The sequence below is a fragment of the Macaca fascicularis genome, chromosome 19, assembly GCF_037993035.2.
Source record: "Macaca fascicularis isolate 582-1 chromosome 19, T2T-MFA8v1.1".
Lineage (NCBI taxonomy): Eukaryota > Metazoa > Chordata > Mammalia > Primates > Cercopithecidae > Macaca > Macaca fascicularis.
Window position 1 is genome coordinate 59,740,917 of NC_088393.1, and position 15,071 is coordinate 59,755,987.

At 42.3% G+C, this 15,071-nt stretch overlaps 1 protein-coding gene across 4 annotated transcripts in view; it reads right to left on the minus strand.

Moving 5' to 3' along the window:
• Nucleotides 1-2,079: 2,079 nt before the first annotated feature.
• The window catches only part of ZNF350 (zinc finger protein 350), a 39,622-nt gene continuing 26,630 nt past the window's right edge, over nucleotides 2,080-15,071 (minus strand). For all 4 annotated transcript variants that reach the window (XM_045379675.2, XM_074024468.1, XM_074024469.1 and 1 more), the window contains 4 exons: nucleotides 13,021-13,212; nucleotides 6,568-6,694; nucleotides 6,142-6,237; nucleotides 2,080-3,687 (listed from right to left, as the gene is read on the minus strand). In XM_045379675.2, coding sequence (XP_045235610.2) covers nucleotides 2,324-3,687; nucleotides 6,142-6,237; nucleotides 6,568-6,694; nucleotides 13,021-13,065 — 1,632 coding nt within the window. In that variant the 5' untranslated portion in view covers nucleotides 13,066-13,212 and the 3' untranslated portion in view covers nucleotides 2,080-2,323. The remainder of the gene's footprint in view (nucleotides 3,688-6,141; nucleotides 6,238-6,567; nucleotides 6,695-13,020; nucleotides 13,213-15,071) is intronic.

Here is a 15,071-nt window from a genome sequence, read left to right on the forward strand (position 1 = left end):
TCAATTTTTACAATTTAAGACTTGGTGTATTGATGGGGCACAAGAACAGGTCTGAAGAAACAGGGCTGCCAATCCTCCAGTTAACATAGATGCAGATCAACTATTAGGAACAGGTCAAAATTGGAGCACTATTAATCAACAAGCAATAATGCAAGATGAGGTCATTGAGCAAGTTAGAGCTATCTGCCTTATGGCCTGGGAGAAAATCCAAGACCCAGGAACTACCTGCCCCTCATTCAATAAAATAAGACAAGGCTCTAAAGAGCCCTACCCTGATTTTGTGGCAAGGCTCCAAGATGCTGCTCAAAAGTCAATTATGGATGAGAATGCCTGTAAGGTCATAGTGGAGTTGATGGCATAAGAAAATGCCAATCCTGAGTGTCACTCAGCCATTAAGCCATTAAAAGAAAAGGTCCCAGCAGGATCAGATGTAATCTCAGAGTACATAAAAGCCTGTGATGGAATTGGAGGAGCTATGCATAAAGCTAAACTTATAGCTCAAGCAATAATGGGAGTTGTTTTAGGAGGACAAGTTAGAACATTTGGGGGGAAATGTTATAATTGTGGTCCAATTGGTCATCTAAAACAGAATTGCCCAGTCTCAAATGAACAAAATATAACAACTCAAGCTACTACAACAAAGAAAGAGCCACCTGGCCTATGCCCAAGATATAAAAAAGGAAAACACTGGCTAATCAACGTTGTAATAAATTTGATAAAAATGGGCAACTGTTGTTGGGAAAGGAGAAGAGGGGCCAACTTCAGGCCCCACAACAAACTGGGGCATTCCCAATTCAGCCCTTTGTTCCTCAGGGTTTTCAGGGACAACACACCCCACTGGGAAGCGACGGTTGTAGTGAGCTGAGATCGTGCCACTGCATTCCATCCTGGGCGACAGAGCAAGGCTCCATCTCAAAAAAAACACAAAAACAAAACAAAAGTTACCGAGTAACCCAGGATTTCTGTTGAATTCTGAGCTAGCCACAACAAGGCAAATTTTCATTTCTTTTCCTATGCGCAGCACTTACTGTAACTTGGACAGTGTATCCATATGGGATGAAGGTTAAAAAACCGGATAAAGAAGGCCAAGAGATCCACTCCCAGAAAAGGGAGAACGATGAAGATAAATCATGATCTCAAAAAAAAAAAAAAAAAAAAATCACATCTCAGTTCAGCAGGTCACAGAGAAGCCAGGATCTTTGAAACGGTAACTTTAGCAAGGGATAGGTCTTACGGACAAATAAAAGGGTCATCTCTAAGACATCCCAAAAGAAACCCACCTCCCCCCATCTGTTACAGTCTCATCCATTCTCAGAGACTAAGATTTTCCTCCTCCTTTGTGTTCTACTTATTCTAAGGGTCCTTTTCCTTTTCTGCTCTGCCCCTTTTATATTTGACTAAGTCTCTCTAATCACACAAAAGTTGTGGGTGACAATTCCATTCTTTACAACTGTCATTCCCTTCAATGACAAAATACTCTTCTCTTTCCAAATCATTCTCTCTCCAAATCAATATAGTTTTTGATTTTCTATGTGTTGGGAAATATTAAATCATGCAAAGCAGCCTCTTCAGCACAACTTTCTGGGATGCTGGAAATGATGACAGAGAGTCCCCATTGTCTCAAAGTTCTGTTCACTCTGCTGTCCAGTTTGGTAGCAGCTATTCACGTACAGCTCTTGAGCAGTGAGGGAACTGAATTTTTAAATTTTGTGTTCAGTTTCTTTAATTCTAAAATTTAAGTAGCCACAAAAATTAGCAGGGAATTTGTAATCTTTTGGAGAGATGAGACCTGGGCATAAAAAACAAAACCAAACCAAACCTGATTTTTGTACTCAGGTGCTTAAGTACCATTAACAGCAGATCCCTCTGCAAAATATAAAGTTCTGAAAGTTTATGGTCCTGGTTTTCAATTAATCCTTCACACTGGTCTAAGGAAACTGAACTGACACAAATGCGTCCCACATCCCACCATTCCAGTACTAGCCCTTTCCCACCAACCACCCCTTATGGGGTTTTTCAGTCACTGCAACACCCCCGATACCAATTCTTTCATCTCTTTTAAAAATTCACAGTACTTCATTTCTTCTACTTCAAAGTACTTGGGCTTCCTTTACTCATTTATTTGACACAATAGAGCAACTGCTGTGTATGTGTTTAGGCTAACATCAGATTTTGCCTGTGCATCACAGCATACATTTAAATAGGATGAGTTTATCAGGCTTTCTCTGCCTTATACATTTTCTCTCAGTGTATGCTTTTCAGCCACATAATGAACTACAAATTTTTGCTCCACCCTTTTTCCACATAGATCTGAGTTCTCTTCCTATGGGTTTTCTGTAACATAAAATAAGACATAATTGATCACGGAAGGCACAACCACATTCACCGCATTCACAAGGTTTCTGTCCTGTGCAAATCCTCTATCATCTCCTGAGGCTGCACATCTGACCACTGGCTGTCCCACAAGGACTATGTTCCTGTTTGCAAGGAGGCCGCTGATGTTTAGTGATGTCTGAGGGGTCACAGAAGACACTTGTGTAGTCACCCCGTTAGCGGAGTTTTTCTCCTGCATGACATCACTGGTGTGTAATATGCTGTGCCTCTCTGCAGGAGGATTTTCCACCTTGACTGCATCTTGTTTCTCCCTCGTGTGTATTCTCTTATGCTTAACCAGGCACGACATATAAGCAAATGCTTTCCCACACTCGTTGCAGCCATAGGGTCTCTCTCCTGTATGAGTCCTTTGATGGACAATGAGCTTTTGCTTTGTGCTAAAGGCTTTCCCACATTCACTACATTCAAAGGGTTTCTCTCCTGTGTGAATTCTTTGATGTTTAATGAGACCTGACTTCTGAGAACAGGATTTTCCACATTCACTGCACACAAAGGGCGTCTTTCCCGTGTGAAATCTCTGATGAGCTATGAGGCAAGTCTTCTGAATGAAGCCTTTTCCACATTCACTGCATATATAAGGTTTCTCACCTGTATGAATTCGCTGGTGTACAATGAGATTTCCTTTCTGGATGAAGCCTTTTCCACATTCACTGCATATATAGGGTTTCTCTCCGGTATGTGTTTTCTGATGTATGTTGAGCCGTGATTTCTTGAGAAAGGCTTTGCCACATTCAGGGCATTCATAAGGTTTTTCTCCCGTATGAGTTCGCTGATGTTCAGTGAGCATGAACTTTCTGGAGAAGGCTTTCTCACACAGACTACATCTGTGGGGTTTCTCTCCTGTATGCATTACCTGGTGATCAGTTAGCCAAGACTTCTTGATGAAGGCTTTCCCACATTCACTGCATACATGATGCTTCTCCAATTTTCGTGTTTTCTGATGCTTGGGATTGATGAATTGGGACTTAGTGCTGATGAGTTTTTGACTTGCAGGGAATTTAATTGCAGTATGAAGTCGTTCATGGTTAGCATGAAGAAAGGAGTCCCCATTTCCAGTAAACTCACAAGAGTTCTTTATTTCATAGCCTTTGCTCTTATTAACTAAAGTTAAATTTGATTTCAAACTTTTTCCATGTAAGTCAAATATATCATGATTTTGCCCTAACAGAAACTGACTTTTGCTGCAATGAACGGTATTTTCAAATGCATCATGTTCATGACATTGTTTCCTTCTGTTCACTAGGGTTTCACTATGCAAGCGCTTCAGCACATGATCATCAACTTTCCAGATTTCTAGAAAGAAAAGAACAAAGATTTCCATCATTTTGATTTGAGGTAAAAGTCTGTTCTGTTTTTTTTTTTTTTTGGTTTTCTTTTGTTTTTTTGTTTTAGATGGAGTTTCACTCTGTTGCCCAGACTGGAGTGCAATGCTGCAATCTCAGCTCACTGCAACTTCCACTTCCCGGGTTCAAGCGACTGTTCTGCCTTAGCCTCCCAAGTAGCTGGGATTACAGGTGCCTGCTACCACACCCAGCTAATTTTTGTAGTTTTAGTACAGACGGGGTTTCACCATGTTGGCCAGGCTGGTCTCAAACTCCTGACCTCACGTGAGCCATTGTACCCGGACAAAGTATTTTTTTTTTTTTTTTGAGTCGGGGAGATGGAGTCTCACTCTGTTGCCCATGCTGGAGTGCAGTGGCACAATTCCGGCTCATGACCAAACTTGTTTTGTTTTGTTTTTTTTGCGGGGGAGATGGAGTCTCACTCTGTCGCCCAGGCTGGAGTGCAGTGGCACAATCCCGGCTCACAGCCTAAGTAGTTTTTTTTTTTTTTGCGGGGGGCAGGGCGGAGATGGAGTCTCACTCTGTTGCCCAGGCTGGAGTGTAGTGCCACAATCCCAGCTCACCGTAACCTTGGAAGCGATTCTCTGCCTCAGCCTTCCATGTGGCTGGGATTATAGGCATGTGCCACCACGCCCAGCTAATTTTGTATATTTAGTAGAGACGGGGTTTCACCATGTTAGCCAAGTTGATCTCAAATTCCCGACCTCAGGTGATCTGCCCGCTTTGGTCTCCCAAAGTGCTGGGATTACAGGTATGAGCTGCTGCACCCGGCCCCAAAGTATTTTTTTTTAATGCCTTGATGTGAGGTGTCTCTTTAGTAATAACAGTATGACCTGAGTGTAAATAAAACTACATGTTTAATGTTCCTTGCACATTGGCAAAAAATAATAGTATAGACAAAGTAAAAGGTGAAAGCAGTTAGCATAAAAACAAGGTTAGATCACTAATAATGAATAAAGACAGATTTGGCTGCATTCTAAATGTGCCTTGCAAAACAAAGACCTTAAAAATACAAGCAATTCACTGTGACCAGCAGACCAGAGGTTGGAGGGCCATTTCATCCAAAAAACAGATCCATCCATTCCACATCCTCTTACTGAATGATCACCATGTACCAGGTATGGTGCTAGTGTTGGGGATAGGCATGAGAATCGTTTGAACCCAGGAGGCGGAGGTTGCTATGAGCCAAGATCACACCATTGCACTCCAGCCTGGGCACACAGTGAGACTCTGTCTCAAAAAATAAATAAATAAATAAATAATAAGTAATTTTTAAGGGAATGAGTCAGGGAAGTAATCATATGTGTGGAACACACCGGGGAGGGTTTAGGAAAGAAGATGGAAATCTCTTTGTGAGCAGGATGGTATTGTATCACAGAGATCACTGAAACGAGAACTTTGACGGGTAACATGGTTTACTGGGACTTAGTGGCATCAGAATATGACGGGGAAAAAAACAAAAGCAAATTATTAAACACAGAAAGGAATCAAATGGAAGTAGGGCAGGAGTTATGACCTGGTTTAAGCTGGCCTTGGGAATGTAGGATGTTTTAAAAAATGACTTTTTTACTTAGAGATTCATCATGACTAGCAGATACCTTTAAAGAAGAGAGCTCTTCGGACAGGTAATGCCTGGATGGCCAAGATTCAGGATGTACAGGAACAAACGAGAATACAAACTTAACAGGGGTTTTCTTGGAGGAAAGATGATTCTAGTTCTTTGCAGTTACTAGGAACTCAGGGGAGAATTGCCATCAAATAAACACAGAACTAAAATCTGTGTTAGGTAACAACCGGGAGATGTCAGTTTGGGACTCTCCTCCAGGGAATGGAAGGCGCTTAACTTACTAGAATGAAGGAAACTTTGAAGAGTGAAGGGCACAGATGAGAAAATGGAAAACGGGGCCTTTGGAGAACCTAAGAATAAGGAAAAAGAGAAGCCAAGGAAGCCAACGCACAGTGAAAGCCCAGTTTACCCTGAGGAAGCCACTGTCACATCCAACACAGCGGAGGTGTTAGGAGGGGAGGTCAGCATTAGTCAAGGGGCATGAAGGGGCGGGAGTTCTAGAAGTTTCCTCTTTGGAGAGAGGCCTGGAAGGTGGAATTTCATAACAAGAGAGGTGGAAGGACATGAAGAAGGGAAATACTTGAAACCCGAGGAAGAAGAAAATTATGCAGGCAAACAAAAAATATGTAGATAAAATAAAGAATCAGATCTCTGAAGAGATAAAGGGATTTTTTTTTAAACTCTAAATTCCTACAAAGAAAAACAGGTCTCACACTGGGAGAGAGATGAGTAGAGGAACTGTTTACATATCCTCAAACCCCCTTCACAGCTGTGTTGCCTTCTCTGACCGACTTAGAATGTGACTTCCACAGCCTTCTGCCTTGTAGGTTCTCTCACCTGAACAGGCTCCACTGTGGATTCCATCTTCTGTTGTCCACGGTGGTTCTCCTTGTTCCAACTTGAAGAATACATCCGGTTTGCTGGCTTGATACCCTGTTCATGGGAAAGGATAGAGGACTTAGACATATCAAATTGGGCTGGCAATGTCAAGAGGAAGAACGCTACACTTCAGGAAACTTGAGTTTCTTAAAATATGGAAAGTTTAGTTTTATATCTGAAACTATGAAAGTTCAGTTTCATATCTGTAACATCAAGGTTTTTCTCTCACAAGAGGGTAGATTACACCATCGTGTGTGGGAGCAAGAGAAGGATCTGAGAATCTAACACTTCAGAGTACTGCAGGCACTCCAAAGAGGTAAGCATCTGAGAAAGGAAGGCCACTGACTGGGCACCCTCTGAGTGACACAGGGCAGCTGTCCTTACCCACTGCCACCAGGTTGCTGTAGTTCTCCAACATCACGTCCCGGTACAGGTCCTTCTGAGCAGGGCCCAGAAGCTGCCACTCCTCCCAGGTGAAGTCCACAGCCACATCCTCCAGTGTTACGGATTCCTGTAATAACAGTCCTGTTTAATAAAGTGATGTCTTTTTGATGATATGGAAGAAATGCTAAAGTTTTTCTGCTCATTTCCACTCTACAGGCTGTGTGTTTATACCAAATAGTTGTTTTTTTAAAAAAAAAAATACATTGTGGAAGAAGTAAAGTCCTAATATAATATTATGTCATTGTATATTCAATTATCCTCCATTCACCCATGTGGGGAAAAGAAAGAGAGATTAGACTGTTACTGTGTCTATGTAGAAAGAAGTAGACATAAGGAACTCCATTTTGTTCTGTACTAAGAGAAATTCTTCTGCCTTGAGATGCTGTCAATCTATAACACTAGCCCCAACCCTGTGCTCGCAGAGACATGTGCTGTGTTGACTCAGAGTTTAATGGATTTAGGGCTGTGCAGGATGTGCTTTGTTAAAAAAGTGCTTGAAGGCAGTATGCTTGGTAAAAGTCATCGCCATTCTCTAATCTCAAGTACCCAGGGACACAATACACTGTGGAAGGCCGCAGGGACCTCTGTCCAGGAAAGCCAGGTATTGTCCAAGGTTTCTCCCCATGTGATAGCCTGAGATATGGTCTCCTGGGAAGGGAAAGACCTGACCGTCCCCCAGCCCAACATCCATAAAGGGTCTGGGCTGAGGAGGATGAGTGAAAGAGGAAGGCCTGTTTGCAATTGAGATAAGAGGAAGGCATCTGTCTTCTGCTCGTTGCTGGGCAATGGAATGTCTTGGTGTAAAACCCAATTGTGTGTTCTATTTACTGAGATAGGAGAAAACTGCCTTAGGGCTGGAGGTGAGACATGCTGGCGACAATGCTGCTCTTTGCTGCACTGAGATGTTTGTGTAAAGTCAAACATAAATCTGGACTACGTGCACATCAAGGCACAGCACCTTTCCTTAAACTTATAAATAAGTTTGACACAGAGATCTTTGCTCACATGTTTTCCTGCTGACCCTCTCCCCACTATTACCCTATTGTCCTGCCACATCCCCATCTCCGAGATGGTAGAGATAGTGATCAACAAATACTGATCAACAAATACTGAGGGAACTTAGAGACCAGGGCCAGGCGCGGGTCCTCTGTATGCTGAGCACCAGTCCCCTGGGCCCACTTTTCTTTCTCTATACTTTGTCTCTGTGTCTTATTTCTTTTCTCAGTCTCTCCTCCCACCTGATGAGAAATGCCCACAGGTGTGGAAGGGCAGGCCACCCCTTCATTCCAATTGGAAGTTTCTATAAAGTGTGGAAGTTAAATCTTGCTAACCTAAAAACAACATATTTACACATTTTATATATGTAAATATATATGAATACATGTACATATATTTGTTTACATAGATGCAGACAAAAGACATATATACAGTCGTCCTTTAGTGTCTGTAGGGTATGGGTTCCAGGACCTCCTGAGGATGCTCAAGTGTCTGATATAAAATGGCACAGTATTGGTCAGGCACAGTAGATCACACCTGTAATCCCAGCACTTTGGGAGGCCAAGGCAGGAGGGTCACCTGAGCCCAGGAGTTCAAGACCAGCCTGGGCAACATGAGACCCCGTCGGTACAAAAAATTTAAAAATTAGCTGGGTGCAGTGGTGAGTGCCTGTGGTCCCAGCTACTTGGGAGGCTGAGGCAGGAGGCTCATTTGAGCCCAGGAGTTAGAGACTACAGTGAGTATGATCATGCTACAGAACTTCAGCCTGAGCAACAGAAAAAGACTCTGTCTCTAATAAAATAAAATAAAATGAAAGAGTACTTGCAGATTTGCATGTGACCCACGCACATCCTCCTACGTACTTTTTTTTTTTTTCAAACAGAGACTCACTCTCTCTCCCAGGCTGGGGTGCAGTGGCATAATCTCAGCTCACTACAACCTCCGCCTCCCGGGAGCAGGCAATTCTTCTGCCTCAGTCTCCCAAGTAGCTGGGACTACAGGCTGTGCCACTACACCTGGCTACTTTTTGTTTTTTGTTTTGAGATGGAGTTTTGCTCCTGTTGCCCAGGTTGGAGTGCAATGGTATGATCTCAGCTCACTGCAACCTCTGCCTCCCAGGTTCAAGCGATTCTCCTGCCTCAGCCTCCCGAGTAGCTAGGATTACAGGCGCCCGCCACCACACCCAGCTAATTTTTTGTATTTTTAGTAGAGACGGGATTTCACTATGTTGGCAAGGCTGGTCTCAAACTCCTGACCTCAGACGATCCACCCACCTCAGCCTCCCAAAGTGCTGGAGTTACAGGAGTGAGCCACCACGCCCAACCCCATATACTTTAAATTATCTTTAGATTACTTATAATATCTAATACAATGTAAATGCTATGTTAACAGTTGTTATACTGTATTGTTTAGGGAATCATGACAAGAAAAAGTCTGTGTGTGCTCAGTTCAGATGCTTTAAAAAATATATATTTTCAATCCTCAGTTGGTTGAATCCATGGATGTGGAAGTCATGGATATGGAGGGCCAACAATATATCACAAATCCAGGCCTCCTATTTTTCTGATGGACTAATTATAAATTGAGGGTTCCCTATGACTTTCTCCTTGACTTTGATAATTTTTCAAGAAGGAGAAAATCAAGTAATGGAGAAACAATATCCAAAGATGTAACACCGAAAATTTTTCAGAACTGATTAAACACTCCAAACTTCAAACTCAAGAAATCCAACAACTAAGAAGTCTACATGTAGACACAACAGATTGAAACTAAATTACACCAGATACAAAGAGGAGACTATAAAAGCATCCAGAGACCAAAGACAAGTTACCTACAAAGGAGACAAAATTTTCTGACAGCTGACTGCTCCAGAGAAATTATTATAGCCAATAAATATCGGAACAATAAGTGTTAAGGTCCTAAGCTCTTGAACAACACAGCCCAACCCTGAAGACCATTTGGGACTCAAAGGCATGGCTGGCAAGGGACCTACAGCCCTGTAATAGTGACAATTAAGACTGCTTATCAATGAATTGTCAATCTCCTGTCTCAGGATGCCTTTAAAGAATACTGCTGGGTGGAAAATTGAGTCACTGAAGACCCAGGGAACAGCAGAAGGTATACTCTACACTCATTTTATTATAGAGGCCAGTGAACACACTTGATAGATGATATAAGTACTTAATCCTGGTTGGTTTACCCATTCTAAATTATTTATGTGAGATATCTATCTATTTGGTAAAAAGTAAAGTGACAGTCCTACCTCAATCCACACTCAAAAATAACTTACTATATGACAGATCTATGGCAGGCAGATGGCTCAATGAACTCCACCCTCCCAGTGTTCACACCTTTATGTAACTCCTACTTGCAGAGAGCCAAAGGCCTGTGGGACGTGACCAACTCAGCATTCCACTGGAGGCTACATGATCAAACAGCAAACTGTTTATCATGAATGCAGGATGTGAGCAAACTCATGATTGCTCCTACAGACAGAAGGTTTTCTGGAGGCAATCACACCCTGGCGCTGAGGTTATCTACTGCAACATCTAGAGAATGCAGTCTTGTGAGTCTACTCTGGACTGAGCAGCTGACCCCTTCTTCCACTGCACCCCACTCAACTATCTCTTTTGCCTAAAAATACGGAGGGCTGTGTAAAGCTCAGAGTCCTTGTCCACTAGAGGCAAGGTACCCCCGACCTCTTCTTCCAAATATACTCTTTTATCTCTTGTCTTTTATTCCTGTGTTTGCCACCCTTTGTTCCGTCCCCCTAGGTCCATGCAGGTTACCAGTGGCGCCCAAACAGGGACAGAATTGGGTGCTCTACACCCTCTCCTTAAGCATGGACTGGCCTAGTGACTTACCTCTATTCAGAAGAATATGGCAAAGGCGTTGGAATCTCACTTCCTTAATTAAGCTATACGTGTTTAAAACAATTATTCAATGATAATTGTTAAAGTACAGTAAGGAAGACTTTATTCAGGGCCATTATGATAGGCATATAGACAAATGTAATGGTATTTTGCAGTGGTAGAGGGTGACTGAACTCAACTCTAAATACAGCAAAAGCAAGTGGGAATTAACAGCCAAGAAGCAGAATGAGGGTCAGTAATAAAAAATTACCAAGAGGGCCAGGTGCAATGGCTTATGCCTGTAATCCCAGCACTTTGGGAGGCCAAGGCAGGAGGATTGCTTGAGCCCAGGAGTTCAAGAGCAGCCTGGGCAACACAATAAGACCCTATCTATATTAAAAAAAAAAAAAAAAAAGAAGAAGAAGAAGAAGAGGAGGAGGAGGAGGAGGAAAAGGAGGAGGAAGGAAGAAGGAAGATGGAGGAGGAAAAGAAGAAAGGAAGAAAGAAAAAAAGCAGAAAAGTAAAAAATAAAAAAAACATAGTCAACGCAACCCTGCCCGCCCCCCCACACACACACACACAAAACATGTTTATGATCTTTTATCATTTTTCAAATTAAATACTCGATTCTCTCCTAACCCCCAATGGTAACAAATGCATTTTTTTTTCAAGTATCACTATAAACTGATGGAATTTTATACAATGAATGTTCTTCCATCATTTGCAATCATTGGTCTTTGGATGCTCAAAGTATAGCATCTGAGGCCAAGGAAGAGTCCCTTCAAGTTGGCTGGTATGTTCTTTGAAATATGATTCTATCATGTAAAAAAAATATATATATCATAATAGATATATATGTTTATGTCTACAGGTAGATTCATATATACTCATGCTTTTGTTAATACATATATAGACATAGATCCACACACAGATACAGTGACAGGAAGTAAATATTACCAACCATTTACAGAAGGGGATTAGGAAGAAAATATACGAAAAGGTAACTTTTTCTTTCTTTCTTTTCTTCAATTTTATTGAACAGAGACAGGGTCTCACTAGATTGCTCAGGCTGGTCTCAAACTCCTGAGACAGCCTGAGATATGGCCTTGTGGGAAGGGAAAGACCTGACCGTCCTTCAGCCCGACACCCGTAAAGGGTCTGTGCTGAGGAGGATGAGTGAAAGAGGAAGGCCTGTTTGCAATTGGGATCAGAGGAAGGCATCTGTCTCCTGCTCGTCCCTGGGAATGGAATGTCTCAGTGTAAAACCCGATCGTACATTCTGTTTACTGAGATAGGAGAAAACCACCTTATGGCTGGCTGGAGATGAGACATGCTGGTGGCAATACTGCTCTTTACTGCACTGAGATGTTTGTATAAAGTCAAACATAAGTCTGGCCTATGTGCACATCAAGGCACAGCACCTTTCCTTAAACTTATTTATGACACAAAAACCTTTGCTCACATGTTTTCCTGCTGACCCTCTCCCCAGCATTACCCTGTAGTCTTGCCACATCCCCCTCATTGAGATAGTAGAGATAGTGATCAATAAATACTGAGGGATCTCAGAGACTATTGCCGGCGTGGGTCCTCCATATGCTGAGTACCGGTTCCCTGGGCCCACTTTTCTTTCTCTATACTTTGTCTCTGTGTCTTATTTCTTTTCTCAGTCTCTCGTCCCACCTGATGAGAAACACCCACAGGTGTGGAGGGGCTGGCCCCCTTCATATTCCATAGTAGTACATAAGGAATCCTTCAAGAAATAGCCACAGGAAACCTGCATCTGCATTTATGAGAAAGCTGCTATTCTGGACACCATCTGCCACATCATCTCTAGGAAGAACCACTGAAGAAATTTCCTGAGACCAAAGTGCCATGAAATAATGGCATCCCCCCGGGAAGTAATCTGTTTTATATTCAAAACCAGGACATACCATGTAAATCATGATTTTCTTGTGATATTGGCTGTCAGAGATATTAGATGCAAGCTGACAGCTAAAATAACCCACAGGATCTTCCAGCCATGCATGATGTCACAAAATTCATAATTCAGTGTTAATGCTATGAACATTATCTTCCTTATCCTACTATTTTGCATGATATTGAGTTTAAAACTAAGCTCATTTATCTCCAGATCCTGCTTTTTGAAATTTATGCTTTTTATATTAGTGAGATAGATGTGTATAGGCTTCTACAAATCTATTATGCAACAAAGGAAAGAATAAAATAAACCAGGCCAGGCGCGGTGGCTCAAGCCTGTAATCCCAGCACTTTGGGAGGCTGAGACAGGCGGATCACGAGGTCAGGAGATCGAGACCATCCTGGCTAACATGGTGAAACCCCGTCTCTACTAAAAATATACAAAAAAAAACTAGGCGGGCGCCTGTAGTCCCAGCTACTCCGGAGGCTGAGGCAGCGTAAACCCGGGAGGCAGAGCTTGCAGTGAGCTGAGATCCAGCCACTGCACTCCAGCCCAGGCGACAGAGCGAGTCTCCATCTCAAAAAAAAAAATAAATTAATTAAATAAAATAAACCATAAGTCAGTTACCTGGGCCTGGATCATTTTCTTCTGTTCTTGGAAAACAGCATTCATCTGGGATGGTCTGTCTTTGTATCTTCTGGACTTCTCTTCAGAAGTCTCAGTCTTCAATCAAGTGTGCCCCTAGAAATGGTGATACCCAAATCCACTTCCTCCCTCTTCGGGTGATGCTTTTTCTCCTGAGGAGTCAGAACCTGTGGGCTGAAGAACAAATTCAATGTAAGTGGTACATTTTCTCTGGGCCCAGATACTGTCACTGCTTCTCGGCACTCATCTTAAAACAATGCCCCCAATATAGTTAACTATACCTTTATTTGGAGCCCTAGAAGATTTTATCCCTCTGGCCAATAATGTCGAGGATGCTTATTGGGGTGGAAGTATGCCTTTCCTCTGTGATGTTTCTGTGAAAGGACTGTGAAGGCATGCAGGAAATGAGACCCACCATAGCAGCACGCCTCAGGAGCTGCTGAACTCTCAGGCAGATTAGTTTTAGAAAAGAGACAGTCAGCAAGGAGAGGAGCTGGTCTGTTTTCATTTAAATCATGTGTGTTCACACACCTCTTCAACAGTCTTTGTACATACACCCTGTGAGGACATGTACTTCAGTTTGAAAGCCAATGCACTGGACAAATCATAAGCATTGGCATAAAAACAGTAGTGACGATATTTTAGGTTTTAAATACATAAATAGCTAAAATACACAATAATTTACTGGATAAATTAGGTGATAAATGAAGTTGACGTGCTCTAAGGTTTCTGTAGAATGGAAAAGTCCTAATTAGCAGAAGAATATGACAAAGGTTGCACACTACATGTAATCTCTAGTGTTACAATTAAAACTAGTAAGTCCAGGCACAGTGGCTCAAGCCTGTAATCTCAGCACTTTGGGATGCCAAGGCGGGCGGATTACCTGACATCAGGAGTTTGAGACCAGCCTGGCCAACATGGTGAAACCCCATCTCTACTAAAAATACAGTCATTCCGGAAGCTGAGGCAGGAGAATCACTTGAACCCGGGAGACGGAGGTTGCATGAGACAAGACCGTGCCATTGCACTCCAGCCAGGGCAAAAAGAACGAAACTCTCTTTCACACACACACAAAAACAACAACAACAACAAAAAAGAAAAAAAACCTAGTAATTGTTTTAAAGTATATAATTTCCAAACCAACAAAAGGGGGAAAAATAATAGTAAGAAAATCATCCAAAAGAAAAGAATCAAAAACAGAGAGCAAAAAGAGCAAATACAATGCATTTAGATAGCTGTTTTAAAATAAAATGTACTAAGAAAATTACATTACATTAAGAATTTATGCTAAGTAAAAACAGAACATGGATTCCAGTTAATTACATTAAATATAAATGCCTCAAAACTGTTAGAATGGATTAAAAATTAAAATCGAATAACATCTGGGTTTTTTATTTTATTTTATTTATTTTTTTTTTTTTTTGAGATAGAGTCTTGCTCTGTTGCCCAGGCTGGAGTGCAATGGTGCGATTTTGGCTCACTGCAACCTCAGCCTCCCGCGTTCAAATGATCAAACAGCAAACTGTTTATCATGAATGCAGGATGTGAGCAATCTCACGACTGCTCCCGCCGACAGAAGGTTTGCTGGAGGCAATCACTCCCTGGCACCAAGGTTATCTACTGCAACATCTGGAGAATGCAGTCTTGCAAACCCTACTCTGGACTCAGCAGCTGACCCCTTCTTCCACCCCACCTTCTCACTATCTCTTCTGCCTAATAAATATGGAGGGCTGTGTAAAGCTCAGGGCCCTTGTCCACTAGAGGCAAGGTGCCCCCTGATCCCTTCTTACAAATATACTCTTTTGTCTTTTGTCTTTATTCCCGCGTTCGTCCCCCTTTGTTCAGTCCACCTACGTCGGAGCAGGTTACAAATGGCAACTCAGAACAGGCACTCCAAGGACACCCAACTAGTGGCATCCAAACATGGGACTTCAAGGATGTGAATGGTTGAAGTTGTCTGCTGGAGCAGGGGAACTGAAATTGACAAGGTGAACGGGGACCCCGGGATGAGTCTGCTGGCAGTGGATATAAGG